The sequence below is a fragment of the Pristiophorus japonicus genome, chromosome 19 (assembly GCF_044704955.1).
Source record: "Pristiophorus japonicus isolate sPriJap1 chromosome 19, sPriJap1.hap1, whole genome shotgun sequence".
Taxonomy (NCBI): domain Eukaryota; kingdom Metazoa; phylum Chordata; class Chondrichthyes; family Pristiophoridae; genus Pristiophorus; species Pristiophorus japonicus.
In genome coordinates this window covers 52,935,590-52,953,552 of record NC_091995.1, presented here as the reverse complement: position 1 = coordinate 52,953,552, position 17,963 = coordinate 52,935,590, and the positions used below count along the sequence as shown (strand labels likewise).

Below are 17,963 nucleotides of genomic sequence, written 5' to 3'. Positions count from 1 at the left end.
AGTTGAGGGAGTAGATAAATAGAAAGACATGAAGAGAGGGAAATGTGGAGTGAGCGACGGGGAGGGAGAGAGGTGAGAGAGACAAGATGGGTAATAGAGAAATGTTAAAAAGGAGAAGGAGCGATGGCCATGATGGAAAAATAAATATGAAAAAGCAGCGGGCTATCTAGGTGATCATGGAGAGAGCAAATAATATGGGAAAGAACATTTCTATATATAGAACCATTGATATTTCAAGCATAGAAAAAGACCATTCAGCCCATGGTGTCTATGCCATCTATTTGCTAGAGCAATCCCAACTGATTCCACTGTCCCGCTCTCTCTCCCCATAGCCCTATATCAATTCCAAATAAATTCCACTGTCCTGCTCTCTCCCCATAGCCCTGTATCAATCCCAAACTAATCCCACTGACCTGCTCTCTCCCTATAGCCCTGTATCAATCCCAAATTAATCCCACTGCTCCACTTTCTCCCCATAGCCCTGTATCAGTAAGGCCATCTCTGACCATTTCCTTGTATCGCTCTCGACCCACGTCCTCCTTCCTCAATCCAAACAAAAAGGGCCATTGTACAGCAAAATTCTAAAAGGACAGAGGGTGTTAAAAAAACAAGCCTAAAGGCTTTGTGTCTTAATGCAAGGAGTATCCACAATAAGGTGGATGAATTAACTGTGCAAATAGATGTTAACAAATATGATGTGATTGGGATTACGGAGACGTGGCTCCAGGATGATCAGGGCTGGGAACTCAACATCCAGGGGTATTCAACATTCAGGAAGGATAGAATAAAAGGAAAGGGAGGTGGGGTAGCAATTGCTGGTTAAGGAGGAGATTAAGGCAATAGTTAGGAAGGACATTAGCTTGGATGATGTGGAATCTATATGGGTAGAGCTGCAGAACACCAAAGGGCAAAAAACGTTAGTGGGAGTTGTGTACAGACCTCCAAACAGTAATAGTGATGTTCGGGAGGGCATCAAACAGGAAATTAGGGGTGCATGCAATAAAGGTGCAGCAGTTATAATGGGTGACTTTAATATGCACATAGATTGGGCTAACTAAACTGGAAGCAATACGGTGGAGGAGGATTTCCTGGAGTGCATAAGGGATGGTTTTTTTAGACTAATATGTCGAGGAACCAACTAGGGGGGAGGCCATCTTAGACTGGGTGTTGTGTAATGAGAGAGGATTAATTAGCAATCTCGTTGTGCGAGGCCCCTTGGGGAAGAGTGACCATAATATGGTGGAATTCTGCATTAAGATGGAGAATGAAACAGTTAATTCAGAGACCATGGTCCAGAACTTAAAGAAGGCTAACTTTGAAGGTATGAGGCGTGAATTGGCTGGGATGGATTGGCGAATGATACTTAAGGGGTTGACTGTGGATGGGCAATGGCAGACATTTAGAGACCGCATGGATGAACTACAACAATTGTACATTCCTGTCTGGCATAAAAATAAAAAAGGGAAGGTGGCTCAACCGTGGCTATCAAGGGAAATCAGGAATAGTATTAAAGCCAAGGAAGTGGCATACAAATTGGCCAGAAATAGCAGCGAACCTGGGGACTGGGAGAAATTTAGAACTCAGCAGAGGAGGACAAAGGGTTTGATTAGGGCAGGGAAAATGGAGTACGAGAAGAAGCTTGCAGGGAACATTAAGACGGATTGCAAAACTTTCTATAGATATGTAAAGAGAAAAAGGTTAGTAAAAACAAACGTAGGTCCCCTGCAGTCAGAACCAGGGGAAGTCATAACGGGGAACAAAGAAATGGCGGACCAATTGAACAAGTACTTTGGTTCGGTATTCACGAAGGAGGACACAAACAACCTTCCGGTTATAAAAGGGGTCGGGGGGTCGAGTAAGGAGGGGGAACTGAGGGAAATCTTTATTAGTCGGGAAATTGTGTTGGGGAAATTGATGGGATTGAAGGCCGATAAATCCCCAGGGCCTGATGGACTGCATCCCAGAGTACTTAAGGAGGTGGCCTTGGAAATAGTGGATGCATTGACAGTCATTTTCCAACATTCCATTGACTCTGGATCAGTTCCTATAGAGTGGAGGGTAGCCAATGTAACCCCACTTTTTAAAAAAGGAGGGAGAGAGAAAACAGGGAATTATAGACCGGTCAGCCTGACATCGGTAGTGGGTAAAATGATGGAATCAATTATTAAGGATGTCATAGCAGTGCATTTGGAAAGAGGTGACATGATAGGTCCAAGTCAGCATGGATTTGTGAAAGGGAAATCATGCTTGACAAATCTTCTGGAATTTTTTGAGGATGTTTCCAGTAGAGTGGACAAGGGAGAACCAGTTGATGTGGTATATTTGGACTTTCAGAAGGCGTTCGACAAGGTCCCACACAAGAGATTGATGTGCAAAGTTAGAGCACATGGGATTGGGGGTAGTGTGCTGACATGGATTGAGAACTGGTTGTCAGACAGGAAGCAAAGAGTAGGAGTAAATGGGTACTTTTCAGAATGGCAGGCAGTGACTAGTGGGGTACCGCAAGGTTCTGTGCTGGGGCCCCAGCTGTTTACACTGTACATTAATGATTTAGATGAGGGGATTAAATGTAGTATCTCCAAATTTGCGGATGACACTAAGTTGGGTGGCAGTGTGAGCTGCGAGGAGGATGCTGTGAGGCTGCAGAGCGACTTGGATAGGTTAGGTGAGTGGGCAAATGCATGGCAGATGAAGTATAATGTGGATAAATATGAGGTTATCCACTTTGGTGGTAAAAACAGAGAGACAGACTATTATCTGAATGGTGACAGATTAGGAAAAGGGGAGGTGCAAAGAGACCTGGGTGTCATGGTACATCAGTCATTGAAGGTTGGCATGCAAGTGCAGCAGGCGGTTAAGAAAGCAAATGGCATGTTGGCCTTCATAGCGAGGGGATTTGAGTACAGGGGCAGGTGTTGCTACAGTTGTACAGGGCATTGGTGAGGCCACACCTGGAGTATTGTGTACAGTTTTGGTCTCCTAACCTGAGGAAGGACATTCTTGCTATTGAGGGAGTGCAGCGAAGGTTCACCAGACTGATTCCCGGGATGGCGGGACTGACCTATCAAGAAAGACTGGATCAACTGGGCTTGTATTCACTGGAGTTCAGAAGAATGAGAGGGGACCTCATAGAAACATTTAAAATTCTGACGGGGTTAGACAGGTTAGATGCAGGAAGAATGTTCCCAATGTTGGGGAAGTCCAGAACCAGAGGTCACAGTCTAAGGATAAGGGGTAAGCCATTTAGGACCGAGATGCGGAGGAACTTCTTCACCCAGAGAGTGGTGAACCTGTGGAATTCTCTATCACAGAAAGTTGTTGAGGCCAATTCACTAAATATATTCAAAAAGGAGTTAGATGAGATCCTTACTACTAGGGGGATCAAGGGGTATGGCGAGAAAGCAGGAATGGGGTACTGAAGTTGAATGTTCAGCCATGAACTCATTGAATGGCGGTGCAGGCTAGAAGGGCCGAATGGCCTACTCCTGCACCTATTTTCTATGTTTCTATGTTTCCTTCTGCATCCGCCCCTGGAAAAAACTCTCTTCAAACTCTCTTACAACTGCACTTATGAACTCTAAACTGTCCAACCATTGGCCCTCATTTAACAATGACATTTCCTGCACAATCACACCCTCACCACCACCTTTGATGCCTTAGTCCCTATTAAAACCATTACTCTCTCCCAGTCTGGCCATTCCCCCGGTACAGCCCTTATCTTCACTCCCTCAAGTCAAACGGGCGGAGACTTGAATGGATGTGGCGGACAACTGGTTTAGCCATTCACCACCAGATTTGGCTCGAACACATAAAGCATTATCGGCTCCTACACTTGTCCACAAAAACTGCTCACTATTCCAGGATCATTCTGGAATGCAAAGATAATCCCGGCTACTATTCTCTACTGCTAACCATCTCCTTAAACCCCTCTCCTCTGTCTCCACCACACTAACCAACAACAAGTGCGAGGAGCTCATGGACTTCTTTGTCTCAAAAGATTGAGACCATCCGATCAGCTGCCTCTGCGAGTTCCCTTCCTTCACCTCGCCCTCCAGGCCAAACTTCATCGACGCTCCCACCTGCCCGAGCCCTAAACTCAGATCTTTCTCTAGTTTCTCTTTCATCTCCCCTCTTAAATCTCTCCAAACTCATCTTATCCATGAGACCCACTTCCTGCTCTCCTATTCCCACTAAACTGTTGACCACACAACTTCCTTTTCTGGCTCCCATGTTAGCCGACATTATTAACGGTTCTCTGTCCTCGGGTACTGTCCCCCACTCCTTCAAATCTGCCATCATCACCCCTCTCCTCAAAAAAACAAATCCTGACCCCACTTTGCTTGCTAGCTACCTACTACCCCATTTCCAACCTCTCTTTCCTGTCCAAAGTTTTTGAACGTGTTGTTGCCTCCCAAATCCGTGATCATCTTTCCATGAATTTAATGTTTTTATCCTTCAATCTGGTTTTCGTCCCTACCACAGTTCCGAAACGGCTCTCATCAAAGTCACAAATTACATCCTTTGTGACTATGACAAAGGTAAACTATCCCTCCTCGTCCTTCTGGACCTGTCAGCAGCCTTTGACACAGTTGACCACTCCATCCTCCTCCAACGCCTCTCCACCAATGTCCAGCTGGGTGGGACTGCACTCGCCTGGTTCCATTCTTACCTATCGTAGCCAGAAAATCTCCTGCAATGGCTTCTCTTCCCACTCCCGAATCGTTAATTCTGGTGTCCAAGGATCTGTCCTTGGCCTCCTCCTATTTCTCATCTATATGCTGCCCCTTGGCGATATCATCTGAAAACAAAGCGTCAGTTTCCACATGTACGCTGATGACACCCCGCTCTCCCTGTCCAATTCTCTCCACCCCTCAATGGTCTCTTAATTGTCAGATTGCTTGTCCGACATCCATTACTAGATGAGCAGAAATTTTCTCCAATTAAATACTGGGAAGACCGAAGCCATTGTCTTTGGTCCCCGCCACAAACTGCGTTCCCTAACCACCGACTCCATCCCTCTCCCAAGCATCTATCTGAGGCTAAACCAGACTGTTTGCAACCTAGGTGTCATATTTGACCCCGAAATCAGTTTCCAGCCACATATCCACCTTTTTCCACCTCCATAACATTACCCGCCTCCGCCCCTGCCTCAGCTCTTCTGCTGCTAAAACCCTCATCCATGCCTTTGTTACTTTTAGACTTGACTACCCCAACTCACTCCTGGCTGGCCTCCCACATTGTACACTACGTAAACTTGAGGTCATCCAAAACTCAGCAGCCCATGTACTAACCCGCACCAAGTCAGGATCACCCATCACCCCTGTGTTTTCTGACCTACATTGGCTTCCGGTTAAACAACGCCTCGATTTCAAAATTCTCATCCTTGTTTACAAATCCCTCCATGGCCTCGTCCCTCCCTATCTCTGTAATCTCCTTCAGTCCCACAACCCCACGAGATGTCTGCGCTCCTCAAATTCTGCCCTCTTGAGCATCCCTGATTATAACTGCTCAACCATCGGTGGCCGTGCCTTCAGCTGTCTGGGCCCTAAGCTCTGGAACTCCCTCCCTAAACATCTCCGCCTCTCTACCTCTTTCCTCCTTTAAGTTGCTCCTTAAAACCTACCTCTTTAACCAAGCTTTTGGACACCTGCCATCATTTCTTTTTATGTGGCTCGGTGTCAAATTTATCTGTTTTGTCTTCCAACACTGCTGTGAAGCACCTTGGGGCGTTTTACTACGTTAAAGGTGCTGTATAAATAAACGTTGTTACTGTATCAATCCCAAACTAATCCCACTGCTCCACTCTCTCCCCATAGCCCTGTATCAATCCCAAACTAATTCCACTGCCCTGTATCAATCCCAAATTAAACTTCTGCCTCATGTGATAAAAATGGTGCATTTTATCTGAAATTTACCTTGTTACTGTCTTTTTATTCGATCACGGTTCAGAAGGGGTTAACAACTCGTAACCGCTGTGCCCCCCATTTCTACCTGATACTACTTTCCCTCTCCCCTTTGATCAGATTGTGACTCTAATGCATCCCATTACTGTAGCATGATAGAAAGACCCACTGAGGTAATTTTTAACATAACTTGTCAGGCTGGAAACCCACAGGATTGCGTGGAACGCTGGATTCACACCCTGACCAAGATTGCTCTCCACTGACTTCAATTTGGAATAAAATCGGGCCGGGTGTAGAATCATCACTTTCCCCGACTGGTGGATTAGGTTAAAATTGCCACAAATTGTCTGAGTTATAAAAGGACATTCTTCATTAATGATTGATTATTGATCTCTGGTTGGTTACTGACAGGAATTCACATTTTCCAATGGATAAGGACAGTTGATGTCACTGACAACGACTCCATTAAGAGATCGATGCGGTTTGGATATGATGGAAAGGATTTTATTACTTTAGAGCCAAACAGAATGAGGTGGGTCGCAACCAATGACTTTGGAGTGAAAACCAAGGAGAAATGGAATTTTGACGATTCCTGGAATAAGTATTGGAAATGGCAGATGGAGGAAGAACTTGTTCACCTTTTAAAGTTATATTTGCGAATTGGAAACAAGTATCTCAAAAGGAAAGGTATTTATTTCAGTTTTTAATCGCAAAAACCGCAAATGTAACGCCCCTGTTTAAAAAAGGAGGCGGACAGAAAGCAGGAAACTATAGACCAGTCAGCCTGTTGGAGTCTATTATTAAGGAAGCAGTAGCAGGACATTTGGAAAAGCATAATTCAATCAAGCAGAGTCAGCATGGTTTTATGAAAAGGAAATCATGTTTGACAAATTTGCTGGAATTCTTTGAGGATGTAACAAGCAGGGTGGATAAGGGGGAACCAGTAGATGTGGTGTATTTGGATTTCCAAAAGGCATTTGATAAGGTGCCACATAAAAGGTTACTGCAGTAGATAAAAGTTCACGGGATTGGAGGGAATATATTAGCATGGATAGAGGATTGGCTAACTAACAGAAAGCAGAGAGTCGGGATAAACAGGTCATTTTCCGGTTGGCAAACAGTAACCAGTGGGGTGCCGCAGGGATCGGTGCTGGGGCCTCAACTCTTTACAGTCTATATTAATGACTTGGATGAAGGGACCGAGTATAATGTAGCCAAGTTTGCTGATGATACAAAGATGATGATGATGATGGGTGGGAAAGCGAATTGTGAGGAGGACACAAAAAAATCTGCAAAAATTTGGCAGGTGGAGTATAATGTGGGAAAATGTGAGGTTAACCACTTTGGCAGAAAAAATAGAAAAGCAAATTATAATTTAAATGGAGAAAAATTGCAAAGTGCTGCAGTACAGAGGGACCTGGGGGTCCTTGTGCATGACACACAAACAGTTAGTATGCAGGTACAGCAAGTAATCAGGAAGGCCAGTGGAATGTTGGCCTTTATTGCAAGGGGGATGGAGTATAAAAGCAGAGAAGTCCTGCTACAACTGTACAGGGTATTGGTGAGACCACACCTCGAGTACTGCATACAATTTTGGTCTCCGTATTTAAGGAAGGATATACTTGCATTGGAGGCTGTTCAGAGAAGGTTCACTTGGTTGATTCCAGAGATGAGGGGGTTGACTTGGGCCTATACTCATTGGAGTTCAGAAGAATGAGAGGTGATCTTATCGAAACGTATAAGATAATGAGAGGGCTTGACAAGGTGGATGCAGAGAGGATATTTCCAGTCATGGGGAAACTAAAACTAGGGGGGCATAGTTTCAGAATAAGGGGCCGCCCATTTAAAACTGAGATGAGGAGGGTTGTAAATCTATGGAATTTTCTGCCCCAGAGAGCTGTGGAGGCTGGGTCATTGAATATATTTAAGGCGGAGATACAGATGTTTGAGCGATAAGGGAATAAATAGTTATGGGGAGCAGGCAGGGAAGTGGAGCTGAGTCCATGATCAGATCAGCCATGATCTTATTAAATGGCAGAAAGGCTCGAGGGGTCAAATTGCCTACTCCCTGTCATGTATGTACTTTTGGGATCACTGTTGCAGCCCAAGTATAAAAGGCCAGCCATTTTGTATATGAGTCACTTTGGGCCTTAATAAAGCAGAGCCAAGGTTATACTTCTTGGAGTTAAACAGTACTCAGTCTAACAGTTATTGCTTACACAACATTCCTGCTCCTATTTCTTATGTTCTTACGGGCTGGATTTTCGGCTCCCTTGTGCCTCTGGTAGCGCCCTCTAGGGGTGGTAAAGGGTGTTTTTAGGCGTAACGGAGAGCATCCAGCTTTTACCGCTCAGTCGACAAATTCAGCTCGGGGTTTGCGGCTGCACAAAAACTTACGGCATCAATCGTCGTGCAACGCTCCACAAGCGCTCCATTTGCAAAATTAGGCCCCAATGCCCCATTATAGGCCTGCCCCAGGTAACGTAACGCCTGAAAAACCAGGCATTCCCAGGGTGCAGCAGGCGATATTTGCAGCGTCTTTAAATGGAGAGAGGATCCTACATGGCAGATCACATTGACTGCAACAATTGCGCACAGCACGCCGTGTGAAGCTCCTACTTGAAAGTGGCAGCCTTATCTGCCGTTAGTGTCCTACAACTTCAGTGAGAGAATTTAGTGGGGGCATTACTAGTTTTCCAGCATATCATTCTCCATGCTATTGCGAGGCAGCATCAAGATAGGAGGAGGGCTCTTGGCCGTGTTGGCCCATGGATGAGGAGAGGCTGAAGACATCTGGGGAGGAGGGTTAACCCCCCCCACGGGTTTACAACCACCAACGCTCATACCTCGAGCTCCCTGAGCAGCAGTGTGTGAGAAGGCTGCGCTTCTGAATTGCTGACAGAGATATGTCATCTTCTAGAGGCAGACCGACGCCTGAACCACTCTGGAGGCAGCCTTTAATACTCCCATCAACAGGTTTCCGAATTCATTGTGGTGTGTTGCATGTTGCACAGCTTGGCCATCATGAGGGGCCAGGCATTGCCAATGGGGATTGCAGGCCCACCTCAGGATGAAGAGGACATAGAAACATAGAAATTAGGTGCAGGAGCAGGCCATTTGACCCTTCGAACCTGCACCACCATTCACTAAGATCATGGCTGATCATTCAACCTCAGTACCCCTTTCCTGCTTTCTCTCCATACCCTTGATCCTTTTGGCCGTAAGGGCCATATCTAACTCCCTTTTGAATATATCTAATAAACTGGCCTCAACAACTTTCTGCGGTAGAGAATTCCACAGGTTAACCACTCTCTGAGTGAAGAAGTTTCTCCCCATCTCGGTCCTAAATGCCTTACCTCTTATTCTTACACTGTGACCCCTGGTTCTGGAACTCCCCAGCAAAGGGAACATTCTTCCTGCCTCTAACCTGTCCAATCCCGTCAGAATTTTATATGTTTCTATGAGATTACCTCTCATTCTTCTCAACTCCAGTGGATACAAGCCCAGTTGATCCAGTCTCTCCTCATATGTCAGTCCTGCTATCCCGGGAATCAGTCTGGTGAACCTTCGCTGCACTCCCTCAATAGCAAGAACATCGTTCCTCAGATTAGGAGACCAAAACTGTACACAATATTCCAGGTGATGTCTCACCATGGCTCTGTACAACTGCAGTAAGACCTCCCTGCTCCTATATTCAAATCCTCTCGCTATGAAGGCCAACATACCATTTGCCTTCTTCACCGCCTGCTGTACCTACATGCCAACCTTCAATGACTGATGTACCATGACACCCAGATCTCATTGCACCTCCCCTTTTCCTAATCTGTCACCATTCAGATAATATTCTGTCTTCCTGTTTTTGCCACCAAAATAGATAACCTCACATTTATCCACATTATACTGCATCTGCCATGCATTTGCCCACTCACCTAACCTATCCAAGTCACCCTGCAGCCTCTTTGAATCCTCCTCACAGCTCACACTGCCACCCAGCTTCATGTCATCTGCAAACTTGGAGATATTACTCTCAATTCCTTCATCTAAATCGTTAATGTATATTGTAAATAGCTGGGGTCCCAGCACTGAGCCCTGCGGCACTCCACTAGTCACTGCCTGCCATTCTGAAAAGGACCCGTTTATTCCGACTCTCTGCTTCCTGTCTGCCAACCAGTTCTCTATCCACGTTAGTACATTACCCCCAATACCATGTGCTTTGATTTTGCACACCAATCTCTTGCCTTTTGAAAGTCCAAATACACCACATCCACTGGTTCTTCCTTGTCCACTCTACTAGTTACATCCCCAAAAAATTCCAGAAGATTTGTCAAGCATGATTTCCCTTTCATAAACCCATGCTGACTTGGACCGATCCTGTCACTGCTTTCCAAATGTGCTGCTATTTCATCTTTAATAACTGATTTCAACATTTTCCCCACGACTGATGTCAGGCTAACCGGTCTATAATTCCCCGTTTTCTCTCCCCCTCCTTTTTTAAAATGTGGGGTTACATTAGCTACCCTCCAATCCATAGGAACTGATCCAGAGGCTATAGATTGTTGGAAAATGATGACCAATACATCCGCTATTTCTAGGGCCACTTCCTTACATACTCTGGGATGCAGCCTATTAGGCCCCGGGGATTTATTGGCCTTCAATTCCATCAATTTCCCTAACGAAGAGGAGCCTGGCGAGGCACTGATTACACAGCCACACCAACCACAGGGAGGCAGTGTCGAGATGCCGCTGGACCAAGAGTCGCACGTCGCCAGCTCATAATGGATCGGTTCTCCTAAATGAAGACAACCGAGGGATGGAGCTAATACTGGACACGCTATGTGTCCCCATAAAGGCACATCTCCGGTGAAAATTGGAATGATACACAAGACACCAATGGCAAAAGATCAAACAGACATTTTATTGCTACAAAGTAACAACAACTCCCCCCACTAAAATAAAACCATACAATAGACGTTATGTTGCAGGGCACTAAACAACAATGAAGTGCAATAAATCAAATAAACTATTTACAAGCGTAATTCACAAAAATCAGGTCAATAGGCGTAATCTTGTCCTGCACATTATTCTGACTTATTTAACGCTGCGATTTTCAGCTGGGGCGCAAACATTTCCTTGACTTTGCACCCCCCAATCATAGAACCTAATTTTTTGCCGAATTTTGCAAATGAGGACGCAAACATTTTCCAGGCGGTATCAGGACCGTCCCACTGCCATTATCGCCCCGAAATCTCAAAAGCCGAAAATCTAGCCCCACAGATCTAGGAAACTATTATCTCATTCCATTCGGTGTCTGTGTTTTCTCCCTTTCCCCTTTCAGATCAGCCTGAAGTGTTCATCTCCAGAAGTGACCCCAATCGTCAGGACAAACTGCCCACACTCTCCTGCCTGGTTACTGGATTTTACCCAATTGACATCAAGGTGATCTGGCTCAGGATTGGAGAGCCAGTGTCTGAGAGCCACTCCTCAGGGGTTCGACCAAACCATGATGGGACCCATCAGATCAAGAAAGAGATTGAAGTACATGCTGGGGATGAGGATCAATACTCCTGTCAAATTGAACACAGCAGCCTGGCAGAGGCAAAGGTTTATCGGTGGGGTAAGGAACTGCACTGGCTGTGTGTGTGTGTGTGTGTGTGTGTGTGTGCGCGCGCGCGCGCGCGCGCAGGTATGGAACATCGGAACAGAAGTAGGACATTGAGTCTGTTCCACCATTGAATGAGATCATGGCTGATCTGTACCTTAACTCCATTTACCTGCCATTGCTCTATATCCCTTGATACCCTTACCCAACAAACATCTTAGTCTTGAAAACTTCAATTGAATCGCCAGCATCCATGGCCTTTTGGAGGAGAGAGTTCCAGATTGCTACCACCCTTTGTGTGAAGAAGTGCTTTCTGATTTCACCCTAAATGCTCTCTTGTCCCGCATTAATATCCAGAGAAAATAGTTTCTCTGTATCTACTCTGTCGAATCCCTTTATTAATTTAAACCTCTCGATTAGATCGCCCTTCTAATCTCAAGGGAATACAAGCCAAGTGTGTCCTATTAATTGAACCCTTTGAGCTGGTCTGATTCTGGTGAATCTGCAGTGTACCCCCTCCAGGGCCAATATATCGTGCATGAGGTTTGGTGCCCAGAACAGAATGTCGTATACCAGATGGAGTCTGACCAAGGCTCTGTACAACTAAAGCATAATTTCCTCACTTTGTATTCTAGTCCCTTCAAGGTAAAGGCCAACATTCCATTAGCCTTTTGGATTGATTTTTTAAACCAGTGCACGAGCTTTTAGTGATTTGTGTACATGGACACCAGATCTCTTTGCTCCTTTACAACTCCTAGTCTCTCACCATGAAGACAATATTCCAATTTGTCTTCCTCCAATCTAACATGGATGATCTCACACTTCCCCACATTGGGCAAAATTATGACAGATGGAGTTCACTCACTTAATCTATCAATGTCCCTTTACTGTGTCTCCTAACTTAGTGCCATCTAAAAGCTTGGATATAGCAAGACATTCTTGCATTTATATAGCGCCTTTGACGACCACCGGACGTCTCAAAGCAGTTAACAGCCAATGAAGTACTTCTGGAGTGTAGTCACTGTTATAATGTGGGAAACAAATATACAACTGTCTGTTCCTTCATTAAGTCATTAATATATATGGTGAAAAGATGGGACCTCACTCCAGATCCCTGGGGAACACCACTCGTCACATCCTGCTAATCAGAGCACATTCCCTTTATTCCTATTCTCTGCCTCCTTCCTCCCAACCAACTTTCAACCCGTGTCACAAGATTAGCTCCAATTCTGGATGCTGTTCTTTTTGCTAATAATCTTTTGTGCGGAAGCTTATCAAATGCCTTCTGGAAATTCATATCGACAATATTGATAGACACTTCCTTACCCACCATGTTAGTGACCACCTTATAAAATTCAGTCAGATTAGTCACATTGCCCTTCACAGATCCATGCTGACTCTCTTTGATCAACGGATACTTGTCTAAGTGTTCTGTAAATTCACTCTCTGGCCATTTTTGTCAACTTTCCCTTTAGCTTGATACTCTCAACTTCTTTCATTTGTTGACCATGGTTGCCTAACTACAGAAGTGGAGTATTGGCATTGTACGGGTAAGTCCTGGGGTTGTATTGTACCCAGTACTTCCTTTAAACTGTTCCCACTGTTTATCTGTAGCTTTATTCATCACCAGCTCAGCCCAGTTAACTGCAGTCAATGTTGTTATATTTGTAAACTTGTATTTACTCTGTACAGCCACCAGAGGGCTCATCCCCTGGCATCCCAAGGGATCCCATAATCCCTTGGGAGCACAGGTATTTAAGGAGGCCTCACAGTTTGGAGAAGCACTCTGGAGACGCACTCTGGAGACCTGCAATAAAAGACTACGGTCACACTTTACTTTGAGCTCACAGTGTTCAATCTGACTCTTTCTCCATACATAACAACTGGCGACGAGATACAGATAGCGAACCCAAAAATGCAGAGAACAGTGGGCATCCTGGAGAAATTCTCGGAGGGAGATGATTGGGAAACTTTTGTGGAGCAACTTGACCAATACTTCATGGCCAACAAGCTAGATGGGGAAGAGAGCGCTGCCAAACGAAGGGCGATCCTCCTCACCGTCTGTGGGGCACCAACGTATGGCCTCATGAAGAAGCTGCTCACTCCAGCGAAACCCACGGAGAAATCGTACGATGATTTGTGCACACTGGTCCGAGAGCATTTGAACCCGAAGGAAAGCGTTCTGATGGCGAGGTACCTGTTCTACACCTACAAAAGGTCTGAAGGCCAGGAAGTGGCGAGTTATGTCGCTGAGCTAAGATGCCTTGCAGGGCATTGCGAATTTGAAGGACATTTGGAGCACATGCTCAGAGACTTTTTCATAATTGGCATTGACCACAAAACCATACTTCGCAAACTTTTGACTGTAGAGACCCCAACCTTGAGTAAGGCCATAGCGACAGCCCAGGCGTTCATTGCCACCAGTGACAATACGAAGCAAATCTCTCGGCACACAAGTGCTGCTACAAGTACTGTGAACAAAGTGATGTTGTTTTCGAATCGCAACATACATACATGCCTGCAGCTGCACGTCCGCAGATGTCTCAGAGTCCATTATCAAGGGTGATGAATACAAGGCCATTAACACCTTGTTGGCCCTGTGGGGGTGATCATCATTTCCATTCATGCCGATTCAAAGGGTATGTTTGCAAAGGCGGTGGAACAATGGGACATCTCCAACGTATGTGCAGGCGAGCTGCTAATCCTGTTAAATGTGCAAACCACCATGTTGCAGAGGAGGACAGATCCACGGAGGATCATGACAAACCGGAGCCTCAGACCGAGGAGGCAGAGGTACATGGGGTGCACACATTCACCACGAATTGTCCCCCGATAATGCTGAATGTTGAACTAAATGGACTCCCGGTGTCAATGGAACTGGACACGGGCGCGAGTCAGTCCATCATGGGCAAAAAGACTTTCGAAAGACTGGTGCAACAAGGCCTCAAGGCCAGTCTTAACTCCCATTCGTACGAAGCTAAGAACTTACACGAAAGAATTGATTCCCATAATTGGCAATGCTACCGTAAAGGTCTCTTATGATGGAGCGATGCACAAGCTACCACTCTGGGTCGCACTGCTCGGCAGGAGCTGGCTGGGAAAGATACGCTGGAACTGGGACGACGTCCGAGCGATATCGTCCGCTGACGACACTTTGCGTGCCCAGGTCTTAAACAAGTTCCCTTCACTGTTTGAGCCAGGCATTGGGAAATTCCAAGGAGCAAAAGTGAAGATCCACCTAATTCCGGGGGTGCGACCCATCCATCACAAGGCGAGAGCAGTACCGTACATGATGAGAGAAAGGACAGAGATCGAACTAGACCGGCTGCAACGAGAGGGCATCATTTCACCGATAGAGTTCAACGAGTGGGCCAGCCTGATCGTTCCTGTCCTCAAGGGAGATGGCACTATCAGAATCTGTGGTGATTACAAAGTAACTATCAATCGTTTCTCCCTGCAGGACCAATACCCACTACCAAAGGCCGACAACCTCTTTGCAACGCTGGCAGGAGGAAAGACATTCACGAAGCTGGATCTGACTTCAGCCTACGTGACGCAAGAACTGGAGGAATCATCGAAGGGCCTCACTTGCATCAACATGCGCAAAGGTCTTTTTATTTATAACAGATGCCCGTTTGGAATTCGATTGGCAGCGGCGATATTCCAGAGAAACATGGAAAGCTTACTGAAGTCGGTCCCGCACACCGTGGTCTTTCAGGACGACATCTTAGTCACAGGTCGGAACACAGCCGAGCATCTGCAGAACCTGGAGGAGGTTCTTAGTTGACTCAACCACGTGGGGCTCAGGTTAAAACACTCGAAGTGCGTTTTCCTGGCATCTGAAGTGGAGTTCTTGGGAAGGAGGATTGCGGCAGACGGCATCAGGCCCACCAACGCGAAGACGCAAGCAATCGAGAACGTCCTGAGGCCACAGAACGTGACGGAGCTGCGGTCATTTCTGGGACTCCTAAACTACTTTGGTAACTTCTTACTGGGTCTCAGCATACGGTTAGAACCACTGCATGTCTTACTATGGAAAGGGGACGAATGGGTTTGGGGAAAAACCCAAGAAAATGCCTTTGTAAAAGTGAGAAAATTGTTATGCTCAAACAAATTGCTTGTATTGTATGATCCATGTAAGCGTTTGGTACTAGCATGTGATGCGTCATCATATGGCGTCGGGTGTGTATTGCAACAAGCTAATGATTTCGGGAAACTGCAACCAGTTGCTTATACATCCAGGAGTCTGTCTAAGGCTGAGAGAGCCTACAGCATGATTGAGAAAGAAGCATTAGTGTGTGTCTATGGGGTAAAGAAAATGCATCAAAACCTGTTTGGGCTAAAATTCGAATTGGAAACTGACCATAAGCCACTCATATCCCTGTTTTCCGAGAGTAAAGAGATAAATACCAACGCATCGGCCCGCATCCAGAGATGGGCACTCACGTTGTCCGCATACTGCTACGCCATCCGCCACAGGCCAGGCTCAGAAAACTGCGCCGATGCTCTCAGTAAGCTGCCATTACCCACCACGGGGATGGAAATGGCGCAGCCCACAGATCTAGCCATGGTTATGGAAACATTTGAGAGTGAGCAATCACCCGTCACTGCCCGGCAGATCAAAACCTGGACAAGCCAGGACCCCTTATTATCTCTAGTCAAAAGCTGTGTGCTTCCCCGGTAGATGGTCCAGTGTCCCAGTGGAAATGCAGGAAGAGATAAAGCCGTTCCAGCGGCGCAAAGATGAAATGTCTATACAGGCAGACTGCCTTCTGTGGGGCAATCATGTAGTGGTCCCCAAGAAGGGCAGAGACACCTTCATCAATGACCTCCACAGTACCCGCCCAGACATCGTTATGTTGAAAGCGATAGCCAGATCCCACGTGTGGTGGCCCGGTATCGATGCAAAGGGTAATTATTGACTGGTCTTTTTACGATTGGAAGGTTGTTACCAGTGGGGTTCCACAGGGCTCAGTCCTTGCTTTTTGTATTATATAGTAATGATTTAGACTTAAATGTAGGGGCATAATAAAAGGAGTTTCCAGATGATACAAAAATTGGCCGTGTGATGGACTGGTCAGTTGGGCAGAAAAGTGGAGAATGGAATTCAATCTGGAGAAGTGTGAGGTAATGCATTTGGGAAGGTGCAAGGCGGCAACGGAATTTATAATAAATGGGAGGAACAGAGGCATAGAGTATAAGAGCAGGGAGGTTATGCTAGAACTGTATACAGCACTAGTTAGACCACAGTTTGAGTGTTGCAGACAGTTCTGGTCACCACATTATAGGAAAGATGTGATTGCACTAGAACGGGTACAGAGGAGATTTACGAGGATGTTGCCAGGACTGGAAAATGTTAGCTATGAGGAAAGATTGGGTCGGCTGGCTTCGTTTTCTTTGGGATGCTGAGGGGAGATCTTATTGAGGTGTATAAAATTATTAAGGGCCTGGATAGAGTGGATAGGAATGACCTATTTAGCAGAGGGGTCAATAATCAGTGGGCATAAATTTAAAGTAGTTGGTAGAAGGATTAGAGGGGAGATAAGGGGCCCAAGTTTCGGCCTCAGTTGCTCCTGATTTTTTGGGGAGAGAAGGGGAGGGGGGGAGAGAAGGGGAGGGGGGGAGAGAAGGGGAGGGGGGAGAGAAGTGGAGGGGGGGGAGAGAAGGGGAGGGGGGGAGAGAAGGGGAGGGGAGGGGAGGTGGGGAGAGAAGGGGAGGGGGGGGAGAGAAGGGGAGGGGGGAGGAGGAGAAGGGGAGGGGGGAGGAGGAGAAGAGGAGGGGGAGGAGGAGAAGGGGAAAGGGGGGAGAAGGAGAAAGGGGGGAGAAGGGGAAAGGGGGAGAGAAGGGGAAAGGGGGGGAGAAGGGGAAAGGGGGGGAGAAGGAGATGGGGGGGAGAAGGGGAAGGGGGGGAGAGAAGGGGAGGGGGGGAGAGAAGGGGAGGGGGGGGAGAAGGGGAGGGGGGGAGAGAAGGGGAGGGGGGGGGAGAGAAGGGGAGGGGGGGCAGAGAAGGGGAGGGGGGGAGAGAAGGGGAGGGGGGGAGAGAAGGGGAGGAGGGGGAGAGAAGGGGAGGGGGGGAGAGGTGGGGAGAGAAGGGGAGGGGGAGAGAAGGGGAGGGGGGAAGGAGGAGAAGGGGAAAGGGGGGAGAAGGGGAAAGGGGGGAGAAGGGGAAAGGGGGGAGAAGGGGAAAGGGAGGGGGGAGAAGGGGAGGGGGGGAGAAGGGGAGGGGGAGAGAGAAGGGGAGGGGGAGGAGGAGAAGGGGAGGGGGAGGAGGAGAAGGGGAGGGGGAGAGAGAAGGGGAGGGGGAGGAGGAGAAGGGGAGGGGGAGAGAGAAGGGGAGGGGGAGAGAGAAGGGGAGGGGGAGGAGGAGAATGGGGAGGGGAGGAGAAGGGGAAAGGGGGGAGGAGGAGAAGGGGAGGGGGGAGGAGGAGAAGGGGAAGGGGGGTGGAGAAGGGGAAGGGGGG

General features: G+C 47.0%; 1 protein-coding gene across 2 annotated transcripts in view; it reads left to right on the top strand.

Annotated features, from left to right (window-relative positions):
• LOC139229851 (class I histocompatibility antigen, F10 alpha chain-like) overlaps nt 1-17,963 on the top strand; it is a 95,308-nt gene that overhangs the window by 59,516 nt on the left and 17,829 nt on the right. For both annotated transcript variants that reach the window (XM_070861469.1, XM_070861468.1), the window contains exons 3-4: nt 6,315-6,590; nt 11,239-11,517. In XM_070861469.1, the coding sequence (XP_070717570.1) occupies nt 6,315-6,590; nt 11,239-11,517 (555 nt within the window). The remainder of the gene's footprint in view (nt 1-6,314; nt 6,591-11,238; nt 11,518-17,963) is intronic.